This window comes from Poecile atricapillus, chromosome 11, assembly GCF_030490865.1.
Source record: "Poecile atricapillus isolate bPoeAtr1 chromosome 11, bPoeAtr1.hap1, whole genome shotgun sequence".
In the NCBI taxonomy this organism is placed as follows: domain Eukaryota; kingdom Metazoa; phylum Chordata; class Aves; order Passeriformes; family Paridae; genus Poecile; species Poecile atricapillus.
In genome coordinates, this window is record NC_081259.1 from 10,187,738 (window position 1) to 10,211,062 (window position 23,325).

The 23,325-nt window shown below is 39.4% G+C and overlaps 1 protein-coding gene across 3 annotated transcripts in view; it reads right to left on the reverse strand.

Moving 5' to 3' along the window:
• Nucleotides 1-22,410, reverse strand: part of TRPM7 (transient receptor potential cation channel subfamily M member 7) — a 52,052-nt gene extending 29,642 nt beyond the window's left edge. For 2 of the 3 annotated variants that reach the window (XM_058846436.1, XM_058846437.1), the window contains exons 1-4: nt 22,092-22,222; nt 2,473-2,552; nt 989-1,027; nt 333-531 (exon numbers count right to left, since the gene is read on the reverse strand). In XM_058846436.1, the coding sequence (XP_058702419.1) occupies nt 333-531; nt 989-1,027; nt 2,473-2,552; nt 22,092-22,094 (321 nt within the window). In that variant the 5' untranslated portion in view covers nt 22,095-22,222. Of the gene's footprint in view, nt 1-332; nt 532-988; nt 1,028-2,472; nt 2,553-22,091 lie in introns of all 3 variants that reach the window. The other variant, XM_058846435.1, reaches the window with a different exon arrangement.
• Nucleotides 22,411-23,325: the final 915 nt, after the last annotated feature.

Genomic DNA, 23,325 nt, shown 5'->3' on the forward strand with positions numbered 1-23,325 from the left:
ACTGGACTGTCCTTGGGGCTTCTGCCAGCTGCACACAGAACACAGCTCCCTCACTCAAGCGCTTTGGTTTGACCACAGGAGTCACACTGTACAAGAATGCCCTGTAGCCTATAACTGCATAAGCTTTAAATAACTTCTACCACAACTAAAAATCTTTTACAAATAGAAATCAGAAAGAATTCAAATCACAACAAAAATGCTAGAATAGAAGAGGGCACTATTACAACAGAGGTGTTAATATTTTCAGCCTTCAATTTCAGAAGTTAAATGAAGCATTCAGCACAACATGGTTAGAGAAAGAAAAAAGAGAAACAACAGAACATCATACATGCCTTAGCCCTGTAAGAATGAGAGCCACCTTGAAAGTTGATGACACCATAAGCATCAGTAGAGGTCTGTTCCGTGTGTTTTTCCACTGACCATTCTTCTATTTCCTGATTGTAGTTTTCACCCAGCTTCACATCGGAGTATTTCATAGCCAGACTGGCAGTGAAACAAGCGTGTTGTCTGACCAAGCGGCCACAGCAGCACCTGCCCCAGCCAGACATGGAGAATGCTTTGGTAAATATTACCATTGTAAGACAAAAGAACTCCCTTTATCAATAACAGGAATAGAACAGATTTAGAAAGCAAAGACTCTAGATATTAGATAAACCTCATTTCCAGAGTGAGCCTTGTTGCCATAAATATTTACAAGTCAATTACAATACATATTACTATGCAAAAGCTCACTAAGCTCACTAAGGTAGCAAGCTGGAGGCCAGGAGAAATTGTTTCTTTGAAGCAAAGAAATTTATATAACATTTATAAATCCATGACCTACTTATTGCAGACAGTTCTTTAAACATTCATATTTTTTTTCATATCTAACCTTTCACCAACTTGTCACTCATAATATTGATCAAAACTTTTGAAAACCCTATTATGAAAGCACTTATTTAATGAGAAAATTTTCATAAATATTGTAATTACAAAGACTTTTTTTTACCTGACAAGTTGCTGACAAATCTGACATCCTGGAAGGCATCTGTAAGAAATATTTAAAGATATGACTAAGCTTCTCACATAATTCACACACAACAGTAAGCAATTCAACAACCATAGGCCATTCTTAGAAACTGAAGGACAAAATGTGGTGGGAAAGTTGTAAAGTCCATTGTAAGCTACAAATAGGTTAAACTGAAAGGGCAAGTGTTGAAGACCTTGTTAAATGCTCTGGAAATTTGTTCCTTGTTAAATGCTCTGGAAATTTTAACAGCTTCCTAATTACTTTGTTTGCATTTGCAAATTTTCCATGTGCTGCAATTGTGGCTATAAATTCTAAAAGCTTCTCATGTCACATGATTTCAAGGAATGTGGTGAATTATTTACAATAATTTGAAAATTCTACAGCGTTTAGTTGCTTTTCTGTTTAAAAATAAAGTACTTAAATGAAAAATAGTAACCTGCCCCGGTATAACAAAAGAGATTTATAAGTGTTTCTTAACAAAAGAGTGAAATAGAAGTTTTCTCAACCTCAGAAGAAAAGGTTTCTCAGCTGCTCTCACATATATGAAGCTTAAGGAAAAAAAAGGTGATCTGAAATCAGTAATTACAATAGTAAACTATATGGGGAGACAAAACTGCCTTAAATCTATTTTCAATTTGACTTTATTTTATCTGTGACACAAATGTCATGACTATGGACGTCAAACTCAATCATCATAGGAACTCTTAAATTATACCTGTAACACATGGTGAAAGTCAGCTAGATATACATTACAGTTATCACTAACTTGCTTGATTTCACACCTCTAATTTAAGATAAGATAAAAACAGCATGTGAGATATGCAAAATTTCTTAGCCTCAACCTCCCCTCTAGAAATATCTTTCCCCATATTTCAGCCTAGTTTTTTTTTCCCCTTTAAGAACTTAAGGATGAAAAATTATTACATATTACATGAAATCTGAAAAGATTTTTTCATCTGAAAATGAAATCTTTCCCTAGAAGCAAGTATTTCTTCAGCCCTTTTTTTTTTTTTTTTGGTAAATCTTTTCCCCACCTCAATTCTTGATTTTCTTTATTCTTCTATGAATTCTTCACCCTTTTTCCTACACTGTCAGGTTGGTTTTCACACTTCACCCTACACTTACAATGATGTTTTTTAAATTCCAGTAGAGAATATCTCTGTGAGATTTTCTGACTTCAGAAATTCCTTTTTCACACCCCCTCACTGTAAACAGATCACAGACATCAGTAAGAGGAGTGGAAAGAAGCAGCAAAGGGAACAGGGGAACATTTTTTGGAAATTTCTGCAATGCCAAAGTACTTTCAGAAACAGAAAATCCAATTCACAGAGCAACAATGTCCAGTCATGAAAGCACAAACCCAAGACAGTATTTCATACAGAAAAACCAGTCCAACACTCATAAGAATACTGACTTTTAATATTAAAGAGCAGCAATGAATTCTTGCATCATTTCTCATTTACCTGTGGGGGTCTTTCGAACTTGGTATAATATACACACACTCCCTCTTTGTGAAAGTATTTTCTATCCAGGATTTCTGGGACTGAAAAACAAAAAATTTGACAGTATTATGAAATACAAATCACATATCTTTGCAATGAAAAATGCTTTTTGAGGAAACAAGAGTTAGAATATGAGGTTTGCTCTCTCAAAAACTAACAAAACCATGTATGACCTTATAAAAGCATCTCATACATCTCTCTAAAAGTTGAGATAACCAGAATCATTAATTATGTAATTGCTATTGTATGTATACACGAATCACTTAAAATCAGAAGTAATATTTTTCAAAGCTAACATTCAAATAGCAAAAATTTTAATATGTAAATAAACGTGTAACAGAAAAAAACAAAACAACCCAGACAATTTTAAGATATACTGTTACCCTATATTGCTAAGAAAAATAAACAGGTAAAATTTTTAAAAATTACCTGCACTAAACTGAGATAATACTAATTTCGTCTATTTTCCTCCTTCATGAAGTTTCATCTTGAAATTTTCATCTTGAAATATTCATCTTGAAATTATGGGTAAGAAAACATTCTAACAGCACTGGCAATCTTTTCAACTAGCAATAAATAGGTCATAACCTTTGTTCTTCATCAAAAAACTTTTCATTTCAGTAAAGAAAATTAATTGATATCTCTGAACTGTGTTCTAGGGTTAAACTTGAAACATGTTCTGAAAGATGAAATTAAGGTTGCTTACAATTCTAATCACTGGACATAATTTAATTTCAGTTGCTTTAAACAACCACATTAATATTATCTTACATAATAATCTTAAGTTAGTTGCTAAACAACATCATAATGTATAATATCTATGTCATGTTTCAGCAATACACTGGGGAAAAAATTCACACAGGACTTTGGGAAATTAAAACCATAAAAAATCTTGGAAGGCTAATTTGTATTTTATGCAATATTACTTTAAATCCTTACTGAGATGACATTAAAATTACCTCATCGCTAAGAGCAATGTACTACATTTACATTTTACCTTTTGAAAGATTTGATAAATTTCACACTGTTTTATTTTACAAGAAGGGGAAAAAGACTGATGGATATTACAGGTATCTAATCAGAGGTCTGCAGAAGTGATGAAGAAATTAAGATTTATTTTTTTATTTAAGATTATAAGAGAAGTTTAGGCAAAGATGGATGCATTTTTCACTCACTGCAACTTCAACATCAGTTTAAGATAATACAGAGACATTATTACAAGTAAGAATGTACCAGTTAATTTTTATAAAGACCCCCAGAAAACTGCTCTTGAACTGCCCACCCTCTTTCAAAGTATTTCCCAGACTCAGCAGATCTTTCCTACATTATTCATCATGATCACCTTCCAATATTTTGCTTCAGTGAACTTTGATGATGGATTTATCAAGACAGCAATAAACTGCTGCTCCAGATCCTGTCTTCACATTAAGAAGGCCAACAGCCTCTTCCAAAGAGTAGGAAAAGTTGCAGAGTAAAGGCACTTCTCCAGACAGAAAGATGTACAATCCACAGCAAAGAATCATGGAAGGAAAACCAAGAGAACAGAATGAGCACTCACACAGTGCATTTTACACTTCAACTCATCCTTTAAACGCCTGGAATAAATTAAATACCCAAGGTCATACTTCGTTGCTGTCCTGGAAGCTACTTTCTCCTGCCTGAGTCCCCATTATTTACATGGGAATTTTTGTATTTAATTTTTTTTTAATTGAGCATTACTTTAACACTGCAGCAATTTAAGCTTTACTCTGCAGATCCTCTAGAATATAAAAAGATACAGAAGAGTAATTTAATACTTAGATGTTTCAGCCAGCTGGCCAAAACCACACCTTGAAGCAAGAGATCACAGGAATAACACGCTAGATGTTAAAATCCAAAGAATATAAACCACAAGAAATTGCGTCAATTGCTCCACGCAATATTGTTTTATTATTAAGAGGTGATCAAAGCTGGGGACAAGGCTCACAATGTCCAACACCACCTTTCAAAATAAACACTTCTCCAAAAAAAGAGGAAAAAAAAAAAAAGCCCCCAAAACAAAACAACTAACCATTCATCAGTTTTTCTCTTAAAGAATGTAGTTCCAACCACTCTTCAAGGATTTCTCTCAAATTCTTCTGCAGTGCAAATATTTTCAGCACAGCATCACTACATCTATCAGTCACCTCAAGTCAGTTATTTATGGAGAAGTAGCTCTGTAATGTTGTTAAAACATACTTGGAACTTTTTGGTAAAATTAAGACTCTCTCTAGAGGCATGCCTGTATGGTAATTAATCTTTATTGCAGAAGATTTTATACAGAATTTGCTTAATTCCAGGGTCTTGTTTTCTTTTGAGGGGAAAAAAAAAAAAAAAAGGACACGTCCTACAAATGAGTAAAAATCACATTAAAAATGTAGGAAGTATTGCCTTGCATGTAAATAAGAACTGTTATTACATAATGTTCCTGCGATGACCAGAAAAAGGAAGATGATATGAGGACACTGTTAAGTATAAATTAGTTGCAGCAGTTACCTCTAAGAAATACTTCCTCATCAGCTAAAGATCAAGTTAAATAGGAGATCAAGTCAGAAGTCAAAAATCAATATGCAAGTTATTAGACTGTTTAAGAAAATTTGCCTACTCTTATTAAAGCTTTTTCATCATCTGAACAGGACACACAGCCCCACCCCCCCAACTCTGTTTCCAGTAACAGCTCCTGCTGCTCCAAGTGCTCTGTTTTCCCAGTGTATTTTTAGAAGATGCACTTTACACCATGGTTATGGGTAACATGGGTCAGGAGCCTTTTAGCAAAAAGCACGAGTAGCATCAACATATAGAGAGCTACTTTTCAACTATTTACTTTCTTTCCTTTCAAAACTGCCTTTTGTGGGAAAAAAACTTAGCTTTCCATATTCTTTCCTGTGCATTCTCAATCTCTCAGGCTAAATAAAATTTAAGACTTACAAGAAAAATTTTAATAGTTTATAGTATTCCAGAACTATCTTCACTTTTCAGATGAGTTGATGAAAATTTCACCACAATAAGACCTCTCAGCAAACAATGCTGGCAGGACCTTGTCTATACACATAAAAATTCTTCATTTTTACCTTTTTGGAAGAGGTACTACAGTAACTACTAACTCCTCATCCCAAAGCTGCCAAGAGAGGGACAACAAGGCTTTTGCACAGACTTTAAGCTGTAGGTTTCACAAGATACCTCATCCTGGTTGTACTGATTTCTGAGCAAAGTTCACTGTGTCTTTCAGTACTTCTGAAAGAAAATCAAGAAGCAGAAAGCACACAATTTGATTCAATCATCTAGAAGAGATATACTCACTCTGGGATCATGATTAAAAGAAATACTTCACACCATTTTAAATTAATACATCCTCTCCCAACAGTTTCATCAATGCTGAAATAATTTTAATTGCTATTCAAAACAAAACTTACACAAGTACTTGCTGAATTACAAACTTGAGAGAATGTGCCCAACTGTTTCCACTTCTGGAAGTATCTAAATGCCAAGATAATCCCATGGCCTTTTATAACAGATGGAAGTTTTACCATGGCCATTTTAATATTAGCTATGTTTGATTCAGCAATAGCATTAGCACTCCAAAGCTTCAATACAGAGATTATTTAAATGTACCTGCTCAAGATTTATATGTTATCTTTATTGAAATTCACACTGGATAACTTTAGCAAGTCTCTTTGTAGAATGAAATTTTTACCATTTTACCACAAACTATAATTTCAGGTTTTGCATATAGCAGGTGAAAAAAGAAAATTTAAAAAAACCCAAAAAACAAAAACATCACCAAAGAGATGAGATCAGGTCTCGGAAATAAAAATCAACCACCTACCACTCTCCCCCTCTTTGGCTCACATGTTTTTAAGAGCCTCTGATTCAGTATATTAAAATAAGAAGACAATTAATTTCTAGCAATTGATGCATGGCAATATGACAAAGCCTTATTGTGAAATTCTCAAAGTTTATTTAACAGGCTTGGTCTGAATTATTCTCTCCACAGAAAGTAAGCCTGCCTGCTTGGCAAGAAAATGACTTGCATGATTTTCAAGTAACACAAATATGGCAGGTATAAATAATATTTTTAGCTGGCAATCCTGAACTTCTCCATGCACAAAGAGATTCCAGTTTATTTTTTTCTGCTCTTTTGTGATACTGTATACTGTTGTAAGATCACAAGTTACAATATTGTAACAGTATTTGTTACAAAACTAAAATTTAACTTTTCCCAACTACATTGCCCTGGAGCCTGCAACAGTGCATACCAACCCAGCAGTAATCCTGACAATTTTTCAATAAAGCTCCCCACTGAATCAGGAAACTGACCTGAACTAATAAATAACTTGCCAAACTGTGACCTTTGTGGAGGGCCAGTAACAGGGACTTCAGTTACTGATTGCATAGACTGAGCTTTGAATTTAGAAATCATATCACTTTCTACACCGTCTCATATTTCATCTTTCAAATCTCTGCTTACACCATATGGCAGTTCAATACACGCAATACTTTCTCAAGGAAAAGATCTGCCAATTCTATTTGTCCTTTATTTAAAAATTAGTATAGACTCTATATTCTTTCTCCACTGCCTCAAATTTTCCGAAACATTTATTTTCCATTGGACAGAAGAAAATTTCTTCCTGAAAACAAGAAAGTTCCAGCAAGCCTGAAAACAAGAAGACACAGTGGAAACTATGTGCAGCAGGACCAGTCGTGCTAGCACGGCCAGAGAGGAGTCCTATCTGTCTAGGTCACTTACAGCCAACAAGATAAATTTCAAAACCTTTCTAAGAGACATACTGTACTAAGAATGTCCTTTAGCTTGTCTATTCAAGGAATTGTCCACTGACAATGTTTCAACTTGAAGTTACTGCTTCTTATATAACTATGCATACCACACACACTCTTTGTGACTTACCAGAGGATCTCTTATCTCAGAAATCCACTCCATTATCCAAACACGTGTTACACCATGGGACTGACCTGTGATCCCTGCCCAGACAAACCAACCCTAGCCATGAACTGGGCTTCTGCAGCTATAGCTGAAAGGCAGAAATTCCAGACAAACCTCCTTCTTATTGCTTTTATGCTAGATACATTGAATAAAGCCAAACAAAGCCAAACAACTGTGATAAATACAATATCCAATTAGGTTAATGCGTCTCAAGTAGTTTAGAATTCACCGAGCTCCTAGTGGGAAAAGCAGCCATAAATAAAATGCTCCAAATGAAAAATTTCAGGTATGTTTTAATAATGTTATAAAGCTTCCTCTACATCATTAGCTCACTGAAAAGATTTCTTGTAGTCGCTTCAAATCCTTAAGGCGGTAAGAAGCACACTCCAGGCAGAGCACCTGGACTTGTTTTTAGGACAAGTCAACTGAACGATACTGAAAATGTTCAGCCCAGGATGAGCTGAGTAACTAAACCATTGTGTATGGGGTGGAGAGCTAGCTGAAAGACACTTATGTCTATCTACCAAAGAAAATAGTTAAAATTTTGTATTAAAAATACTATAAGAGCACATCTCAGTTTCTTAATGAAACACTTATCATTTGAGAAAACTTCAAAACTTCAGCCAACTAAGCAAATAAGCAGATGGAAGGGAAAAAAAACAAAGTTAGACAGTTTAATGCCATATATTTGCTACCATTTGTTTTAAACTCTTGGCTCCATCAAACCCCAGGCATTTAATTTACTAGCTTTCCCTTCAATTTAAAGTTACATACTTCTATAATCTTAGTTTGAGGGTTTTTGTTTGCTTTTTTAAAAGAGGGGGAAGAAATCAAAGCATTTAGGCCAGCTAGTATTATGAGCTACATTTAAAACTCTTTGACACAGAATAACAGTGCTGTCTGTCCAGAGAATACACAACACACACAGAGCACCTACAAAACTTTTTCCTAAATCAGTATCTACAGTATCAGTCAACCTCAATTTTTTGTACTCACTTCCATAGAAAGTATGTATATGTGCAATACTCAAAAGACAGAGGCTCAGACATTATCCCAATGCCAGAAGATATTTATGCAGTGCTTTAATGTATCCCTGTGAAGAACGTCACTCTAAATGACAAGAACTGTGCTTTAATCTTAATTGTTGTTTAATTCACTACAAATGAAAATTTTTGCAAGGATATTTTACCTGCTGCATCAGGATTACTTCTTACTCTAAAACAACTAGCAGCTTCATCTACAAGAAGTTGTTTGGTTTTTGGTTTTCCCCAAATGAATTGGGGCATCTCTTGTCACAGAATGTGACCAGCTCAGACAGACCCATCATGCACGAAAGGTGTCTCTGCTATGCTGAAGATCCTGTTCTGAACAGGACAGCTCACCAGGCTTCACTGCACTCCTAAAAAAACAAACAGCTCCAGTTTTCTGGATTGAAAAACTTCTCTAGTGAAAATACTGCTACAGGCCTGAAAATAGATTGTTTGACAGCAAAAAAATTACTGGGTTTACATTAAATAAAAACTGTTGAAGCAAGCAAGGAAAGAGGGCAGTCAGAGAAAGCCTTCTGTCAATTCTGCACATGGGAAGCAAATCTCAAGTGAGCCAGAGAGTAAAGATAAGAATCTTCATCTCAATGGCTCCCTTAGTGCTGAAAACAAACCTTCAGCAATCCTATTTTTTATTAAACAGTTCAGGAGATTTGCTCTGAACAGATTTCACAGCAATCCAGGTCTCTAACAGAGTAGCTATTGTTTCATCAAGTTCTTCTCTGACGTAATGAAGCCACCACAGAACTCCCTGAATCCACGTGAAGTTTTGGATGCAAACGGTAATGGGGATTTGTCAAAAGGGATTTTTACAGCTCTCTCAAACTCGATGAAAATTATTCCCATCTGAAGTCTGTTTTTGAGATAATTATTTCACTGTATGATTACAAAACACATAATTCAGTTGTTTATGGATTTTTTTTTTCTGCAGATTACATAAGAATACTCTAAATTCATATACAGAATTTAGCACTATAAAGTGGTGACTTTTAACCCTGATGGTCTAGAATAAAATCCACAGACTTAATATTTTTGGTATATTTTTGTTACATTCAAACTCAATCCACTTTACTCATATTGTTGGCAAAGTTATCTTCTAACTGCAATACAGGTCTTTCAGTGGAAAGTTCAGGGTAAATGCAGCATATTTTAAAATAAATGAATTTATTTGCTTAATAGGTTAAGGTCTGTACTGTTCTGCAGTTAGACCAGCCAGAAAATTACTCCTCTTTTTCAGAAAGTATTAAACTAAAAATGCATACACCATCCAGACAAGGCATAAAATAAATACTAATATACATCTAGAAAATATTTCTCAACTGATTCTACAGATAGCTCAGGTCACTATGGAATGGACCATCAGTTGACAATCATTTCAGAAGACAATCACCCACTGGTGTAATTTCAAGCTGGCTTTTTCTCAGCTGACATCACAATAAACACCTTCAGAGTTAAGTGCCCAGTTATACCAGATACAGTAACTAAACTTGCCAAAACCAGAGACTCCCTGAGAATGTGTCAGCACAGCAGATGGCAAGCTGTTCCTGAACACGCCTCCAGAAAACCCGAGGGGAAGCAAGGAGAGAAATGCATTTTAAATTTTATTTTCCAACAACTTTCATTGACAGAATTTGGTAGGAAAAAGAAAATACAGCAGAAGGTAAACCAGTTTCATTGCTCTGAGCTGAAGTAAATTGATTTCCAAATAGTTTATATTTGCAGTCTTCCTAACTAATGAAATACAAAGCTTAAAATTTTTAGCCCTGCTAAAGAATCTATAAATTATTTCTTCTGAGTTCACAGACCAATCGCATTTTGATGCATTCCATAACGTATTTCAAAGCATATACTGAAGTTATGAACTAAAAGCAACAAACAACTGAGTTTTCAAAGAAGATGAAAATAATTCTTTACTCCCTAAAACTTAACACCACAGATGAAAGAAAAGGATAGAGAAAGTTGTGTGTGTGGTTGTAACTACAAGAGCTACAGCTTTTCAGCCAGTATTTTCACTCTCAATATTCACTTTGTTCAAATGAGATTAAAACAAAAGCCAAACAAAAAAAGTCATGGCAAAGTATATAGGAATGTCTTCAAGCCTGTCATACAGTGCCTGCTTCTTCCTGACAGGGTTCCTCACTTAAAATCCACTTTTAATTATGTTGAATGACCCATATAAACCAACCTCAAATCTCTCACATTTTCAAACATCCAGCCTCCTTTCCCTTCCTTATCCTCAATGATACAATTGTACAGTCTGCATCCTCCTCACCTCTCGCAGCTCCAAAGATTCAGCTGCAGTCTGTGATCATTCTCGCCTTACCAGATGCAGACTGCAAGCCTACACACTCTCTTAAATAGGAGCAGCAGGAAGACAGAGTCAGCATTCCTACTCACCAACACACACAGAGAACGATGCCAAGTCTTTTTCAGTCGGTCAAAACATTTCTGTGGGTATGAAGGCTGGTGCCTCTCCCTGGTCCCTTCCGCAGGGACGGATGGGACACACTGTGCTGGCTGCTGAAAGCCCTGCGCTTCCTGCCTCACCAGATCTATTCTACATGGAAGTATTAGTTTGGTTCATACCTCACATTTCTGGCAAGTGCTGGGCTTACCTTGCACATGCCACAGAGGATGTACCAACAGACAATCCTATAAACTCTGGATTTATTTTTGGAAGGAATGAGGCTTGCGGCATGGTTTCAGCAGTAAAGCAACTCACATTGTCTGGATCTGGTTGCTGTCTCCTGAAGCAACCTCCCTCATTCACACAGGGAACACTTGTCACAGATGCAAGAAAGGAGGCAGTGGTGGCCACCTCTGGAAACAAAGCAGTGGGAAAGGGCTTGTGTGACCAGCCAAATAATTAATCCTGCCCTCAATTTGCTTCTGCTTTGTTCCCTGATGAGAAACCTCAGCTCTGGCAGCCGCTGTTCCTAGACAGCTTTACAGGCTGCAAACCCCCTCACCTCGTGCAAAGGATGTACTTCAGCGATATCTGAGCTGCAGATTTAAGGAAAGTCCTCCCTTTCTAGTTCATGAAGTGCATGAACATCTGAATAATTCAAAATGTGCTGAAGCACATTACAACTACAAAAGCAAACTGGAAGGGTGGATGCTGTTTGTCCTGCTCTACCACTTTCTTAGCCTGTTCAATTTACAGATCTGACTTATTTTTCATGTCATACAAAGAAAGACATTTCTCTATCATCACAGCAAAGATTCTGGTGCCTCCTGACTTAAGTAGGCTATTATTAACTCACTAAGCAATGGAAACTTGTTATCACTAAGAGATTTTTAACATAGCTGGCCTCAGACTACTCTTTGAATATATATTTTTTAAAAAGGAAGCCTATGCCCATGTTAATTATGGCAGATCAATAATATATCTCTGAATAGCTTGAGTGAGAAGGATGAGCAACAGAACATAGGAGTGGGCACATGAAATAGGAGACAGCACTGCTAAGGATGATGACATTTCACAGAACTTGTTTAGACACAGTATCTGGGAAAATAACTTTATTGTTATAATCAAAACTGCTGAAACTATGAAAGAGCCCCATCTGCAAACACACAACCAAAGACCCACCTGCAACAGATCTGGAATTTTGGGTTCTCCCTGCCTGTACATAAGTGCACACCAATGTGCCAGTATTTGTTAGGCACAGTAGGGGAAGCAAATGTTTCGGTCAACTCTTTAAAGTGATCAGACTTCTTGGGAGATTAGAACAGGCTGGAGAAAGTAGGATGACCTGCATAAAAGCAAGGCAAAACAAGAATTTGCTATAGTTCACCTACTGTCGAATTACAAAGACTTAAGCATTTTTAAATACAACTTATAACAAAGAGCTACTGGATTCAGTTACACTTCCAGTCAAGGTAAAGCAGCAGCTCTCCTCTCACAGCCAGCTCAGCCTGCAGCTGCTCAGTGAGCACTGACCAGAGCCCCACCTCGGGGCACAAGAACTCTGACAGCTTTTGAGAGACATCCATGTACCTAAACTCTTATCAGAAGATAAAGTTCCCCACTAAAACTATTCAAGTAGTTTCTGTTTTCTACTCTAGAAAGTGCAAAGAAGAAACGTAAGCAGGTTTGTTAAGGAAATGTGAAAGCAGCTAATTACTGTCTGAAATAATATACAATGTTTATTTAGGCACTTTTAAAAATTTCCACCCTCTCTTTTTGAGGGTTATTTGAGCTTTTGATGCTTTCAGAGGCTTTTTTTTGTTAAATACCACAAATCTAAATAATTACGCAGAAACTAAATATATTATTTTTAGAAATAAGGTACCCTCTTTGTTTTTTGGGTTTTTTTGGGGTTTGTTGGTTGGTTGGTTGGTTTTTTTGTGGTTGTTTTGTTTTGGTTTTTTTTTTTGTTTGGTGTGTTAAGATTTTGATTTGGGATATTTTTTTCCCAGGATAAGGGAAACAACTAATTAAATGATATTGAGAGACCACAACATGACTTCACATGGAAAATGTTTTCTATTTCTTCCAGCATGCTAAATTCCAGTAAAACTCACCAATGCTGTGTGGTGTGTGGCACAAAGACCTGTCTAAGCTGTACTGAACTAATACCTGGGACAGGCTCATTCCTGGCCTGCTGGGAGAAGAGTGAAGACAGTTATTCTAGAGAAACAAAAGACACCAGTAGGGAGGTGGAGGTCCTGGCAAAGCCAAGAAACACAGGAGAAATATTTGCTTTTACAGATGCAATCCTTCAAATTATACAGTGAGGGTGCAGTCAGAGAAGACAAGCTGAGGAAGTTCCTACTCTGCCCTCCCACCCATCCCTCTGCTACTTCTCCCCCTCCTGCAGTTGTGCACTTGCCCTTTGGGGAACTGATTGAGCTCCCTAAACCAGCACATTACTCTCAGGGGAAAAAAAAAAAAAAGGCAGGTAGGTAGCTTTAATGTCAGAATAAACACGTTCAGATGCAAACTGGACAGAAAACTACTGAGACACAAGAAAGAATCACAAGGCCAAGGTGGGAACGAGGGAAGTAGGACATCCCCTTTGGTAGCAGAAAGATACTGGGATAGCAGAAGAGTTGAGCTGATCTAACCATATCGCCAAGGTACATCAAAATAATTCCCAAAAGCACACAAGCTCCAGGCACCCAGGGAAAGACTACAGATCTATCACACAAAAAGGTTTATTTTTTTTTTATGCACATGCGTCCTGATACTCAGGAAGGAAATGAAGTTAAGACTGTATTGCTTGATTTCTCAGAGAGCTGCCAATGAAGCAAGAACATCTTGCCTAAGGTCACATTTTGGAGGGGCACATACCCTGTGTTTAAGAATACCATTTTCATCTGGCACTGAAGATTTGTTCTAATTCATGGTATAATTAACATTCAACTCCTAATACATTAATTACTAAAGATTTTTCTTGTCCTACATGCAAGATCTTTATATTTGTCAGAAAACCCCCCAAAACCCAGTAATGATGCCCAAGAGGATAGTCAAAATTACTAATCTTATCTCAGTTGTGCTAATTTTTCTACATCCTCTTTGCAGAGAGAAAAAAAAGCTGCTCTGAATCCCCCTTGGTCTCCACTGAGCAAGTCTGGGGACTCACTGCCTAATTAGCTCTTATGAACAATCCTCCCTCTCTCTGCAAAGTCTACCTCTATTCTGCATATTGCCTGTGACCAGAAAACATCCTTCTACAACCTGGAAACAGGATTTTTCTGAAGGCAGAAAAGCTTTGTTTGGAAAGCACAGCCCAAGGTTTGCTGCATTGTGCTGTCCCACAGAGGGATTATCCCAGTACCAAATATTTCTCCTGTGGGCCAGGAAACACCGAGCACAACCAGAGGACACATTCACACAATGACTCGTTTGTTAGCAGCCTTCAGCACGCAGAATGTTCACCTGTAACACAAGCTGGCAGCCTGAACCAGGACAAGGGTGATGAGTGGTTTCTGCCCTCTTTCCCTATATAAGCAACATAAAAAGGCCACATTGTTTCACTAAAGCACTTGAAACAATTACAGAGAATTTAACAACAAGGAGTCCTGGTGCTGCACATCGAGCAGTAAGATTTATATTGAAAACTGCATGCACACAAAACGTAGGTTTTCTACAGCTAAAAATTTAAAAATTATTTTTCTGCATAAAAGAAACCAAGACTAAGACAGAACAATTACTTAATGAGGCAAAAGTATAAATCCTCATCAAGAGCATTTTTTGAAGTTGCACAAATTAGACGGGCAAAGGTTATTTAAGTGGATATTTCTGGTTCTCAATGTCTCTGGCTGCAGGCCAGTTGATGCCAGTTTAAGAGGTAAAAGTCCATCCCAACCTCCACATCGGTGCTTTGTGCCCCTGGCTGAGGCCAGTGAGTGCTCACAGGGCTGTTTGTCCCCAAGGCCAGCCGGCAGCAATATCATGAACGCCTTCAGCAGCAGTAACGGGGTCAGTAAAGAAGAGCCTGTGAAATCAGGAGGACTGAGCCTCTTCCAACCAGTTTTGCAGCCAGAGGCATTGCCACACCAGACAAAGCTACGCTCCTGGACAGTTCTCTAGGATATTTGTCAGCTAAGGTACCAGTGATTTATTATTCTTTACTAGTGCAAGGTTACTACCACGAGCAGGAGTTCCTTCAAGATGAATCTCTCTCAAACTCTTTGTCCAGATCACCCTTGGCTACGTACTCTTCTAATGCATTCAGTTGAAGTTTTATTAAACTTGCTGTTTAACAGGATTCTGCAAAGTACAGACAATAATGCAGCCAGGGAGCACAGGAGAAACTGGTAAGACTTTGACATTTAAAACATCATTAACTGCACCTACTCGTGTAGATTAACTGATTTTTATAATTGAAGAGAAAGTTGATTAACAGTTCTGTAATTACACAACTGGTATTTTTAGGCTCTAATCATGTGTCACTTAAGCACATGCATAATTTAACCTATCCAGGTGACTGAAGTTATGCCTGGAGACTTGCATGACCTGCAGCAGCACCAGGGACAGGCTTTGAAAGGAAACAGCTTTTTCAGACTGGCTCTAGCCACAAATTAGAATACTGCATTACACTCACAACACAAAGCCAATCTACATGCAATTTTAACAATGTTGTAGAGCAACATGACTGTCTTTGAACCTGTCCACATGGCTGCTGTGCTGAGCTCTGGCAGATACATTATCAGAATGCAGCTTTGGTTTCTCCTGACTCAAAGAAACAGGTTCAGCTCCCTCAGAAAGTTAAACAAGAATGTGAACAGCACTAAAAAGCTGCATGCTAAGAACACTGAGACAAATCCAGAAGTATTCTCTTACACGAGGACAAGTCACCAGCAGTGAATCATTTGCCAACAGAAATAACCCGATGGGAGGGATCAAACTCATCTTGGTGCAGCTCAGTTCAGAGACAGACTGGAGCACAGCACATCTGGCAAAAACAAGTGATCTTGAATCTGTTAGCACGCATTCAGAAAAGCAGGTCAAGAAAAACATCCTCTGTGAACAAGAATTTAGATACAGGAGTATTGAAGAATAGCCAGCATGTGCTTGCAGTACAATTAGACAAGGCTACAAAGCAATTTGGTTTACACTTTGAGGGACTATGGAACCTGACTTGTGTTGGCACAGCTCCATCCCTGCCTGTGCACAAGGCTGCAAAACCCAGAAAACATTCATGTGCCATGGGTGATGCACAGAGTAACCGAACACTTCCTAATGCAATAGCACAAACCAAATCTCAGGCCCCTTAGAGCAATCCAACTTCACACTTCCAATCCAGCTTCACAGCTCCTGTCAAGTCTGGGGTGCCACAATCCCATTTTCCTAAGCCTCTGCACATGATCCCAACCTATCTCATACCAGCACCAGCATTTATGCAGTCACATGGAAGCTGCTTCAGGGAAATGACCGGCAAAATAATCCACAAAAAAAAATGGAAAGGAGGTGACAAGAAGTTTATTCAATTTAGATCCCCAGTGAGTGAGCACACAAGGAAGCACAAAGGGACAGGTGAAAGGGAGACAGGCAGGGTTTAGAGGAGTTTTGACTGGATTACAACACACCTTTAAGAAGGGCTTTGGCACACGTGGGAACAGCTAGCAAAGGGCTTGAGCAACAACCGTTAACCTGAGGTTATTTTCCTGCAACACATCTCAAGCACTCCAGATCAGTCAGAAAAGATATTGTCAATAAAATGAGTAAGAGTGGGAAGGACTACGCTGCTAAATAATACTAGCTCTAGGAGAGCCCCTACTCAAGAAATTTTTAAGTAATAAATTCTTGTGAAATTAAGTTTTCCTAACAAAGCATCTGGAAATTCATTTGCAGAAGGCATAAATGTAGATTTATTTATTAAACTTAAACTTTTCGAGCCAAGTTTTTCAAGTCCATATCTCACAAAAACTGCAGCATTAGAGAAAAAATTAGCAGATATTTGGATAAGAACTATCAGCCAGGAACATCTTACAAAATCTGACCCAGCATAAGTCAGGGGACTACAAAGTGAAAATTCTTAGCAGAGGTGACAAGAATCAAGTAGATAAGGTAAAGAAAATAAGTAGCACTTTAGGTAGAGCTAAGTGTGAACAAAGCACGGAACAAAAACTGAGATTCAATTACAAAAACCATTGTGCTACCACAGACTGAGCTGTAACAGACACTTTCCCAAGCTTTGAGGATTACAGTTATGGTGAAATGTTGAATACTTCGATTAAACTCGTTTAGAGATGTAACTGAGAAAGTATTCTCAAGCAAGAATGATTTAGTGTAGCATAGCAAAAATATACTTCATTAATCACCCAAAAGGTTGCCAGTAAAAAGTCAAACAAAAAAAATAAAATCAGCAAACCGGAACTTAATCGCAATATGCCAATTCTCAAAACTACAACTTCTTTCCTTTTTTCTTTTTACATCTGCTCAGTTTAGCAGCAAACAATCTAAAGGCAGAATCCAATAGCACTGGGAGTTATTCAGACCAGGCTTTGGGAACAAGGAAACATAAAGCTTGACCAGGCTACTACAAATCTTGAAAAAGAGGCCCAGTGCTCTCCAAATCAAAAAGAGGCCTCAAATTCTTGCTATTAAATTACCACAAGTAAGTCTAGACATTGGTAAGGCTCATATGTGCATAATTTACACAAACTATAAGCACACAACCATACTCATTGAAACTATGTATTGGCCTGGTGCATGCTCATTGCAAAACACAATGTGTATTTAAACAAAATAAGCGTTTGGTGTTGGACTGTATATGATGTAAATTAGGACAGGCTATAAATGAAGTCCCATTAAAGCTTCACAGAGGGTTTACAATCACTGTTTTCTGAAGCTGGATGATCTAAAAACATCAGTTGTCCAACTACATGCAGCAGAGTACTAACTTAATTACTGACTGAATCAGCCTCTAAAATTCTCATTTTGCAGCTGTAAAAAAATCAACAGATATGCTATTCACACAAATCTTATTCCAGCCTCCTTGAGCTGAGAACAAATGAAACAAAGATGTCAAAAAAGTCAGCAATTGCACATTTGCCACACACACAGAGTATTCAAACATTTCAGAAAATGTGACAACAAAATGCATGAACCAGCTCAAGTTAGAATGAGTTTGTACAAATCTTCAGGAAAAAAACTTGTACTGCTCTTATTAATATAAAGATTAAATAAACTGTAACTGTGATGCAACTCAGGATTCTCATAATTAAGGTTCAATCTAAACCTACCATTGCAGTAGCATCTGAATTTTGCATTAGCTAAGGGACAAAAAATGCATAACTTGTAAACCAAGCTTTAATGTGTTGTCAGTTTGGTACCATACTTTAAGATCTCCTTGGCAATCAACCACATTTACCTTACAGACTAATCCTGCAACCCCCTTATACCATGTGATGTCAAAACACTTGCTGCAGTTAAATATTCTGTCCTTCCATATAGCAGCTTTTCAGAACTACCAGAATCACTATTAGCATTACAGTTATTTTACTTCCTGTATTCCACATATGTTCAGGACACTTTTCAGCCAGCTTTTGGGAAGGAAAAAGTCATATACAGTTTCTCTCTTGTTTTTTTACATTTCATTATCACATCAGAAATTCACTGGCCTTTTCTTATTGGAAAGAACACAGGAGTAAGAACTGTCTTCTGCTCACCTAACAGCATCCCTTCCTCTGTGCAAAAATCATAATGGCTGAGGAGAAAAACTTGTGTTGTTCTGTGGGTCCAGCACACCCAGCAGTTAAAGAAAGTGGCTCACATTCTACAAACTAAGCAAAATACAGGAGTAAAGGCTGAAAAAAACCTCACCGCTCTTCAAGAAAACTAGTTCCTTCCATCAGTGGAACAGCTGTGATGGAGACTGTTTTTGGGATCCCCACTGCTGCTCAGAACTGTGGTCCCACCCAGCTGAGATGCAGCTGGTTGGCTGCTTAATGACTGGATGCTACCGAAAAGACAAGTCCCCTCCTGCACATCCTCCCTCCCCTCCCGCACAGCAGCAGGGATGCCCAGCTAATCCTGTGCTGAGCCAGGACAGGGAGCAAAGCCAGCCAACACTAAGGTTTTGGGGGTTTACTTTTTCTGTTCTTTTGTTAAAAACAAAAACACCTATAATTTAAGCATAAGAAAAGCTTCTTATAATAAAAATTACAGAAACCAAGGATTAGGTAGATCACTTTTAGTGATACTGGATGTATCAAGATATACGACACCATCACCTCTACATTCTCATTATGTGACCAAAAGCAAAGGGATTAAATTAAAAAAAAAAGGACAATAACAAGACTGCAGAGGAAAAAGAGGGCTTCAGGCCAGAGAATACAAAGAAAGTGTGCAATAAAAATTCAAGTTCTACCACAGGCGAAGTGGACTATTTCTTGTAGAACCAATGAAGCACACAGACTCGTTTGTCAGTATCAGAGGTAAAAAAGTGACATAGCTTAATAATTATATAAGTATTTTATCCAAATACACACAGAGATTGAGATTATTCAGTAATTTATCTGATGAAAAGTCAGCTGCTGAAATTTCAACCACCAAAGGTAAAATGCACTACGACAGAATTACTCACATATACAAGAAACGCCACCTCAAAACCAAAACTTCAATTCTGAAAAACACACACATTGATTTTACTATCAGTCTGCCCTTAAAAAAGTGGGGAAAACCCCCCAGAACTCATGTTGCTTGTTTCAGGAAATAAACAGGGCATGTAAATATCACAGCACACGTAGACAGTGATGAAAGAAATTTGGAATTCCAAAAGAAATAAACATCAGCTAAAAAAAAAATTACAAATACACTTTTTCAGGTTAAATATTTTGGCATGAGAAGTATAATTTCATATTGTCTTGGTATTTCAAAGCTTTACAATATAGAAATCCATTCTCAAAGTCTTTAAAGACTGCAAAATTCTACCAAGCACCTTTCTTCACACACAATTTCTGACAAGTCCTCTTAGATATTTATCTGCAACATTACTGGAGTCAAAGCGCAAACCAATATAGCCAAACCCTATTGTGTCAGAGTCAGTTATTTAAGTTCGAAATAAAATTGCTCTGTTTAGAAAACGCTCATCTGCCATGACCATCCATGAGTATTGAACGGTTAACAGAAATGCACCTCATCAACGGGCCATGAAAGAGAAGCATGAAAATTTTGGGTGTTGGTCCAAAGCTTCCAGGAAAGGGAAGCACAGCAAGTGGCAAAGATAACAATGAGAAAAAGAGAGGACTTTGGATGCTGCAGTCTATCACCAGCAGAGCAGAGAAAACTGAGCTGATGTGCTAAGACAAAATGGTAATGCAGCAGGACTAGTTAGGCAGAGCCTCAAGGGACAAGAAAATAAATGAAAGTTTAAAACACAATGGAGTAACTCTCTCCAAGATAATCCACGTGGGGAGATAGATGATCTGATACAGTACCTTTAGAAGTGTGAGATAACTGTCAAATGCAAGGGGATGTTTCAAGGTGCCTTTGTATGACAAGTGAATATGACCCTTCCACTGCTGAGCTCAAGTAAGCAAAACCACTATCATAGTACATCAGGAAACCAAAGTACAGTCCAAACTCAGCCTAAACAGTTCCACATGTACAAAGTTTTTTCCCCCTCCTGCCTTGAAATAGCAAAGTCAAGAATGGCCTCATACCAGAAGGTATGAAGAATGATCTAGCAGACACTTATCTCACCCACACAGACACATTTAAAAAAAAAGACTGAACAGACAGAATTGCCACAGTGAACAACTCACTCCTTAGAATAATTCCTGATTTAATGTTGGACACCATCCAGCAATTATTCAAAGTTGCTAAATAATCATGGAGCAGCAGGGAAATTTTTAGCAAAATGAGCTTGCATAAAATGTCCTACATTCAACTCAACCAAAACACCTGTTTAACAGAGGTTTCAAAACATTTGGGAAACACACAGCAAATATAAAACACTACAAGAACACTATAGCGCCAGAAAGGCTGTCGAGTCTCGAATTTACAGAACGATGATGGTAAAAATCAATCTGTACATTTCTAGGCTATGTGAGCACCAAAAAAACACACCAAAGCTAAATTAAAAAAATAATAATAAACAAAAAAACCCAAATACCCCACTCCTCAAAACTAAACCCAACATTAAACCACTTCAGCTGAGAAAAGAAGTACCATGCAAGTGGCAGATTTAAGTCAGAATAGAAGGTTGCATTTTCAGCTTTTTCCTAGAAGAATGCTGGATTAGCAGTTTCTAGAAAAACACAGCCCACATTTCCACACAGTTCACAGATATACTCAGAAATAGAAGATTCATGAGCACAAATCCCCATGGCTTTTAAGAAAACATCGTGAAATGAAATACCTTTATTTAAAATGAAACCAAGCATCTTACTAGAAGTTTAAGCAGACTATAGAAATCCATATATTTAGACTTCACATTTTGTATTTTCAAAATTACTTGAAAGCACTTGATGCGATAAGTCATTCTAAATTCTTTCAATATTAGGGAATAAATTTATAGGGATAAAGAACCGTTTAACAGCCAGATTATAGAGCTAGATTTTAAACTGTGTTTTCTTTGCAGACACTCAGACATCTCTAAGTGTATATACGCTCCCTTATGCATAACATGTTGAAACTGCAAAAATCAAATAGGTGTAAAGATCAGAAGGGAAGGACTGCTGCAGCCCGGAGACCCGCACCGTGCGAATTCTGTTTTTAGACCGAACCACCATGACGGTCGGAGGCAGCACCGGGAGCGCTAACGGGGAGCTCGCGTTTCTAAGCGGCGCTGCCTCCGCCGCGGGACCCGGCGCTGCTCAGGGCGCGGAGGGTGCTCGGGACCGGCTGCGGGACCGGCGGTGTCCCGGGCCCCGAGCGAGGAGGGCGGCGCGGGGCATTCCCGGCCGGCAGCTCCGGGAGGGCCGGGCCCGCGGGCGGGAGATGAACGGGAGCCGGCAGCGCGGAGCCCCAGCGGCCCCTCCGGCCCCGGGGCCGCGGCGGCTCGGAGCGGCCGGGAGCCGCAGCAGCCGGCGGGGACAGGTCTGATCCGGCGGTCCCGTCCCTGCCCCCTCCCCGCAGGGCGCGCCTGGCTCCGCCGCCGCGGCATCCCCGCGGCTCTCACCATTCTCCTCAGGGCCGGGCTGGGTCTCGGCGCCGACTCTGGTTCTCCTCTCGCCGGGCAGCTCCTGCTCGTGGTTCGGCGTCGGCGGTGGCGGGGCCTGTCTCCATCTATCGGGGCTGGGCTCGGCGGCAGCGGAGGGCTGGGTGGGGAGAGGCCGGGCGAAGACGACGCTCCGGGGACGAAGGGAGGCGTGGGACGCGGAGGACGGCGCTGGTTCGGCTCCGCACCGGGACCCAGAGCTGGCAGCGGTCTCGGCCCGGCGCCTCTTTCTCATAATTGTGCGACTCGGCCGGCGGAGGAGCCGCGGCGCTGCCGCGTCAGCGCACCGCCCCCGGGAGGAGGAGGGGGCTAGCGGGGCGGTGCTGCCGGCAGGGCGCCCTCGGGCTGGGCTGGCCGGAGACCTGAGAGGGTTCCAGTCTGTCCACATGAGTAGCGGGCCCCGAGATACCCTGAGGAGGTGTCAGTGGCGGGCAGGCGGCCGTGCCGCCGTGTGCTGCCGGTGTGAGGTGAAGGCAGAGATGTTAAAAATGGAGCTTCCCGGGAGAGAAACCCGCCTGGCTGGGAAGGCGAGGTTCAGAGAGCGGCCCCGCACCTCCGCAAAGGCAGCGGCTTCACAGCGGGCTGCACGGCGTCCCGAGGGCGCGGAGCCGGCAGCGAGGGGTCACCTCAGGCCGGGCCCTCCGAGCCGGCTCCTGCCGCGGAGAGGAACCCGGCCTTGCTCTTTGTTAGAGCCGCAGCGCAGGGAACAGCGCTGGTTCACATCAGTTCACGCTGTTCTTGCCAGCCCTGCTCGCACATGGTCGTGCCGCCATTAGCACCGCGTTGGAGGCATCTTCGAACAGGCCTGGGCCAAACTGGAGGAAATTCCGTTTTGGAGGGAAAATGCATTTGTTCCACTTCAGTCAACTCAGTGTCCGGTATAGATTAGGAACTGCCATGGGGAGGAACCTTGTCTTCTTTTTTCCCTGTATGCAATCTGCAAACTTGGAGAATCGGCACCACAAATGAAAAGCCTTATACAATAATTTCTACTATATATGTCATTATATAGCTTTTGCAACAACCTCTGTGCTAGAGTAAACAGCACTTGTAAGGGAAGACAGATTTGGTTTAGCTTAAATTGTTTGTGTTCCTTAAAAAATTAAAGAAATTCTAGAAAAATCTCTCATCTCTTTCTAAAATACCATGGCCATACAAGAACGGTAATTATATATAAACTCAATCCAAACATTCA